Below are 6,668 nucleotides of genomic sequence, written 5' to 3'. Positions count from 1 at the left end.
TTTCACATGCCAAATTTCAGGAAATGATAATTCCATGCAATAAAAAGTGAATGAAATACATGAATGAACATGACTCATTTTTTTGTGAGTTGAGACATATATTATGTGCTAATCATATATTGAATGTATAGTACATCCAGAAACTTGTCACCACTGTCATTCAATTATTAATTCATAATGTACAGTTCTCATTTTTATTTACTTGCATTTGATCAACTCTATTTAATACATGGTATTTGTAAAGCATCATAAATAAAGTTCAAATTTATGTCTCTAAATGTATTCACAAATACATGCTCAGAAACAGCAATAAACGGAATTCAGTGGAATTTCCCTGAATTGAATTCCACTTCCTGTAATTTCAATTCAATTCCAACTCTGTTTCCTGTAATTGTTGTTGAATTCCAATTCCAATTCCATTTCCTTCTTTGAATTGGAATTGTTGAGTTCATTCCTGAATTGACCCCAACCCTGGTATTCTCATTGTGTTTTCTAAAGAAACAGCGACACTAGCAGGTAAAGTTACAACGGGTGTTCGCGTTTCTCTCACTCGCCTCCCCTTAAAGGGATAGTTCACCCAAAAATGAAAATTTGATGTTTATCTGCTTACCCACAGGGCATTCAAGATGTAAGTGACTTTGTTTCTTCAGTAGAACACAAATTAAGATTTTTGACTCAAACCGTTGCAGTCTGTTAGTGATTTAATGGCAGTGAATGGGCACCGAACTTTTGAAAGTAAAAAAAAAAAAAAAAAACATGCACAGACAAATCCAAATTAAACCCTGCGGCTTGTGACGATACATTGATGTCTTAAGATATGAAACGATTGTTTTTTGCGAGAAACTGAACAGTATTTATATCATTTTTTACCTTTGATACACAGCAATGTCCAACTGTCCTGAGCGTACGCTATAAAAATGATATAAATACTGTTCAGTTTCTCGCAAAAAACGATCGTTTCATGTCTTAGGACATCAATGTATCGTCATGAGCCGCAGGGTTTAATTTGGATTTGTCTGTGTATTTATTTTTTATTTACTTTCAAAGGTTTGGTGCCCATTGACTGCCATTATATGACTGACAGACTGCAACGGTTTGAGTTAAAAATCTTTGTTCGTGTTCTGCTGAAGAAACAAGTTACCTACATCTTAAATGCCCTGGGGGTACGCAGATAAACATCAAATTTTCATTTTTGGGTCAACTATCCCTTTAAGACCACAGAGTTTTAACAGACCCCGAAAAGTTTCTGAGAGGAAGCAGTGCCTCCATCGCGATATGATTGGATATGACTGGTTATGTTCGGCTGTGATTGGTTCATGCGATAAATCCCGCCTCTTGTGTTTGGGCGAATGTTCGCAAATCAGTCTGAATGAACGATATATTGGAGTTAATGGGACTTTATTAAAAAAAGTAAGCTCACGTACTTAGATAAAACTACTTTGTGACCAATATTTACCCAGCTTTGATGACTAATGACTAAAAATTCAAAAATAGTTAACTTTGATAGAATATTGATTACATTGTTCCGGTAACAGTATAAACTAGTGTAAGTAATGTTTATTTAACCAGGGATACACAGAGTTAAATCAGCAAAATGTTAATTATTTTACCAAAATGTAAATAAATAATAATTTAAATAAATAAATAAAAGATACACATCTGCATTCTGTTCAAAAGTTTTCACACCCTAGCTCTTAAAGCATTTTTGCAAGAATTTTCCTTCTGGAGAATCAGTGTGTGTTTGAACCTTCTGTAATAGTTACATACGAGTCCATTAGTTGACCTCAGTGTGAAAAGATGGATCTCACAATCATACAGTCATTGTCAGAAAGGGTTCAAATACACAAAAATGCTAGAAAACCAAAGCATTTGTGGGACCTAAAAATTTTTTTCTGAAGAACAGCAGGCTGTTTAACTGTTCAGGACAAACAAGGGACTCATGAACCACTATCACTTAACAGAAAAACACAGCTGTGGATAATTCAGGTAACAACCAACGCAGTATTAAGAATCAAGTGTATGTAAACTTTTGAACGGGGTCATTTTTATAAATGTAACTATTATTTCCTCTTGTGGATTATATGTAACATCCTTTATGTGAAATATCTTATTCAGATCAGTACTAAATAAACAATAACATGCATTTTATATAATCCCTCTTATTTTGGTAAAATAATTAACATTTTGCAGATTCTGAAAGGGGGGTGTAAACTTTTGACCTCAACTGTATATAGTCAGCGTTTTTTTCACGGTCATAGCAATGCTGGCCGGAGAAACAGATCAGGGGGGTGTTCCATAAACCAAGTTTACCAAATAAGTCAGGCTTATTTCAGTTAGTCTGACTTATTGTCACTTGATTTGGCTCAAAATAAGTCAGACTAACTGAAATAAGCCTGACTTATTTGCAGTGTTGTTTTCGTCAACGATGGCGATGACGAAATCATTTCGTTGACGCCACTTTTTTTCATGACGATAACGAGACGATGACGAGATAAAAATGGCTCGTTGATGACTAAAACATGACGAGACGTGTGTGAGTTTTCGTTGACGAGACGAGAATAGACGAAAATGTTAGTGGGTGGTCCGTCAGACGTTTAAAATGCATGACATTTCTGCTTATTGTGCATGCCAATTAAAACCGGAAAGTATCTGCCGCTATGGCAAGCCGTTTTAGCATTAAAAACTCCTTGCCATACTAGTATGGCAAGCCGCTTTAGCATTCCATCCTTGTTTGTCTTTTATGTTCTAAAACATTCCTTCATTATTGTAATTATTGGTGAAAATAGTCGATCCGGAAGCTCACATTGTGTTGAACTATAGATCTGCTATTTTCAGAACTTATAAGTGACACTACCCAACAGCAAAATACTTACTGACCTACATTAATTTGTTAAAAGACTACTTTTTCCCCTTTTTTGACTAAAACTAGACTAAAACCTTTTTGACTTTTCGTCGACTAAAACTAGACTAAAACCTTTTTGACTTTTCGTCGACTAAAATTGGACTAAAACTATCACATATAGAAGTGACTAAAATTTGACTAAAACTAATAACCATTTTAGTCCAAAAGACTAAGACTAAATCTAAGATGGTTGTCAAAAATTGTCAACACTGCTTATTTGGTTAACTTGGTTTATGGAACACCCCCCAGGATGTTTCACCTGTATAAACTTTCTGTTAGTTTCAGAAGGGCCACAACTATCCATCAAGCTGCTGAAGTTACAAGCACTCATTGCAATCACTAAAGCAAGTGTTTTTTTGTATTTTCATCCATCTCTCATTTTTTGAAGACGACAAAAAAAAAAAACAAACAGCACTGAGACCCAGGCTTTGCAATTAAAGAACGCAATTGCAAATGCCGAACAGCCAAAAGGTCACGACTGCAGAATGATGCAAAGTTTTTCAAGCTTGCTGCTTTATGTTGTCATGGTTACAGATGAGGGCAGTCATGTTTTTTCATATTTGCACACTAGCATGTGATTTGTCCTCCAGGGTCACTGCTCTAAACCACAGAGCCAAGATATTTGCCAAGTAATATAATGGAGAACAAAACATTTATTATGTGCCCCAAATAATTGAAATTGAGTTTAGCACTTCAGCAGACAGTGTAGTTACCTGTAGCTGTCAAGGTGAGTGTTTTTAAATGTGTAGGAAATACATTTTTTGACAAAAAAGGTCTATAATGCAAATTAAAGATGTATTAACTGCCACAGCCAACATGGTAATATGATTACTGAATAAAATTAAAACATAAATCTAAAAGTAATAATTAAAAAACAGATTAACTGCCCTCTTGTGGTACTTAAGAGTATTACAATCTTAACCAATCTCACTATATTCTGGCAGCTGGGTTCATTATTAAAAAAAAAAAAAAAACTAGGAATATTCAGATATGAAAAAAAAAAAAGGTTTATTGAAAGATGTTTATATTAACATTTTCAATAATCTACACAACAGTTAAATCTTAGAAAAACAAAGATGATCTTTCAGCTTACAGATGTTCAATGCCATCAACCAGTAGAGTCTATATTTCGTCAGTTTTAACTGATGGAAGCTGGTTTGATGTAGTAGGGCTGATTTACTTCTGTGATCAGCAGGGTATGGTTGTCTGCAGAATATTCCAATTATCCAGTGAGAAAGAGAAACTGTGTCCTCTCTTAGGGTTCCTGTGTTGTAATGATTCTTTCCTGTTCAGCGCTTTCTCCAAGTGAACTTTCTTCGCGCTCCCTCCTGTCCTGGTTTCTTCCTCTCCTTGACCCTGGGGTCAGCAGTCAGCAATCCAGCTGTTTGGGAGAAAAGAGATTATGACAGACGAACAGCATCTGTGATACAGTGTTCTATCATACATAAGTCATATCAAATTAAAAATTGTAAAAATTAAAATATTGGATCTGTGCAATGCAGTCTAATATGCCTGCCAGTGTTGTTAAAGGGACAGTTCACCCAAAAATGTCAACTTTCATTGATTGCTCACCCTCATGTCGTTACAAATCCGTAAGACCTTTGTTCATCTTCTGAACACAAATTAAGATGTTTTTTAAGAATTCCAAGAGCTTTCTGACCCTGCATAGACAGCAACGCAATGGACACGTTCAAGGCCCAGAAAGTTAGCAAGGACAGAAAGCCTCAGCTTTCATCAAAAATATCTTAATTTGTGTTTCGAAGATGAACGAAGGTCTTACAGGTGAACTCTCTCTAATATGACTTGAACTCACACATTACCAAGAAACGAAGATAGGAAAAAAACTCACTATTTTTGCTATATAAATAAAAAAATTGTCTAATAAAAAAAGTCTCTTCTGCTCATCAAGCCTGCATTTATTTGATCCAAAGTACAGCAAAAACAGTAACATTTTATAATATTTTTACGATTTCAAATAACTGTTTTCTATTTGATCAAAGCTAAACATTCAGCATGATTACTCAAATCTTCAGTGTCACATGATCCTTAAGAAACCATTGTAATATGCTGATTTGCTGTTCAAGAAACATTTATTATTACAGAAATTAATACTTTCATTTAACAAGGATGCTTTAAGTTGATCAAAAGATGATAAAGACATTTATAATGTTACAAAAGATTTCTATTTCAGATAAATGCTGTTCTTCTGAACTTTGTATTCATCCTTGAAAAAGAAACCTTGAAAAAAAATCTACTCAGCTGTTTTCAACATAAGCAGCAAATCAGAATATTAGAATGATTTCTGAAGGATCATGTGACTGGAATAGTGATGCTTAAATTCAGCTTGGAAATCAAAGGAATATATTCCATTTTACAACATTAAAACAGAAAAGAGTTATTTTAAATAGCAAAAAAATATTAAAAAAAAAACGTTAAAAATCTTACTGTTCAAATAGAAATTACATATTGTTTGACACATGAAACACAAATGTGACCCTGGACCACAAAACCAGTCATAAGGTTAAATTTGACAAAACTGAGATTTATACATCATATGAAAGCTCAATAAATAAGCTTTCTATTGATGTATGGTTTGTTAGGATATTTACAATATTTGACTGAGATACATCTATTTGAAATCAGAAATCTGAGGATGCAAAAAAAATCAAAAAGACTGAGAAAATCACCTTTAAAGTTGTCCAAATTAGGTTCTTAACAATGCATATTACAAATCAAAAATTACATTTTGATATGTTTATAGTAGGAATTTTACAAAAATTCTTCATGGAACATAAACTTTACTTAATTTCTTAATGATTTTTGGCATAAAAGAAAAATCAGAAATTTTGACCCATGCAATGTATTTTTGGCTATTGCTACAAATATACCCCAGCGACTTAAGACTGGTTTTGTGGTCCAGGGTCACAAATATGTTTTGCGTTCATTTTCACAAACTTTGGATGAAATTACTTTCGGCAGTATTCAACTACTTCATAAAAGAACTTGCGAGTAAAGAAACTGCGAATGAGAGCATGCATGAATATGCATAGACATATATATCAGTATAATTCTTTAGGCTTCTTGTCACACACCTTGCCTAATCTTTTCAACTTCTCCCTCAGACACAAAGCTGAGCAGTGCCCGTGAGATGGCCAATCGCAGAGCTCCAGCCTGAGCAGAGTGACCACTGCCCTCCACACTGCCCTCAATGTCAAACCGGCTCAGCATGCCCACAAAGTGCAGCGGAAACATCAGCTGCTCCCTGAGAAAGAGTAAAAGAAATCATGAAAGTAGTAAGAGATGTGTGGGGAGAATTAAGAGCATGCTTCTCTCCGCTGGAGTGCTCAAGCTTTCAACATCTGTACGAATGACACTCCTGCAAATCCCCCTCTGAGGACTGTATCATCATATTTAGACAAAGTGATAATCCTGCCACCGTAAGAACTATTGAGAGGACGCGATGCAAGCGTGTGCTTTAGTATGCGTGCGCTCGCTGGCTCGCTCACGGGGACGGCCCGCAGTGCTGACACAGAGCAACACTCCCCTTCTGCTCCAATTAGGCCTGTGTGAAACGGACGGAGTGATAAGGGCGGGCAGCCGGCCGCACGCTGACAGCGCCAAGTCTCCGGCTCACTCATCTGTGTAATTAACTTTTCAACCACATTAGAAAAATCCAACACGCTCACCACGCACGCCGGACCACAAATGCTGGATTTGAACATTTTTGGTGTGGCTCTCGTTTATGGCATACTAACGAGAGTAAAAA

General features: G+C 35.6%; 1 protein-coding gene across 1 annotated transcript in view; it reads right to left on the bottom strand.

The window, feature by feature from the left end:
• Positions 1-2,954: 2,954 nt before the first annotated feature.
• mrps9 (mitochondrial ribosomal protein S9) overlaps positions 2,955-6,668 on the bottom strand; it is a 36,351-nt gene continuing 32,637 nt past the window's right edge. The window contains exons 10-11 of the mRNA XM_073852245.1: positions 5,995-6,164; positions 2,955-4,283 (exon numbers count right to left, since the gene is read on the bottom strand). Of these exons, the coding sequence (XP_073708346.1) occupies positions 4,192-4,283; positions 5,995-6,164 (262 nt within the window). The 3' untranslated portion in view covers positions 2,955-4,191. The remainder of the gene's footprint in view (positions 4,284-5,994; positions 6,165-6,668) is intronic.

Source organism: Garra rufa, chromosome 12 (assembly GCF_049309525.1).
Source record: "Garra rufa chromosome 12, GarRuf1.0, whole genome shotgun sequence".
In the NCBI taxonomy this organism is placed as follows: Eukaryota; Metazoa; Chordata; class Actinopteri; order Cypriniformes; family Cyprinidae; genus Garra; species Garra rufa.
Note: the sequence above shows the minus strand (reverse complement) of the source record. Positions and strands in the feature narration are given on the sequence as shown.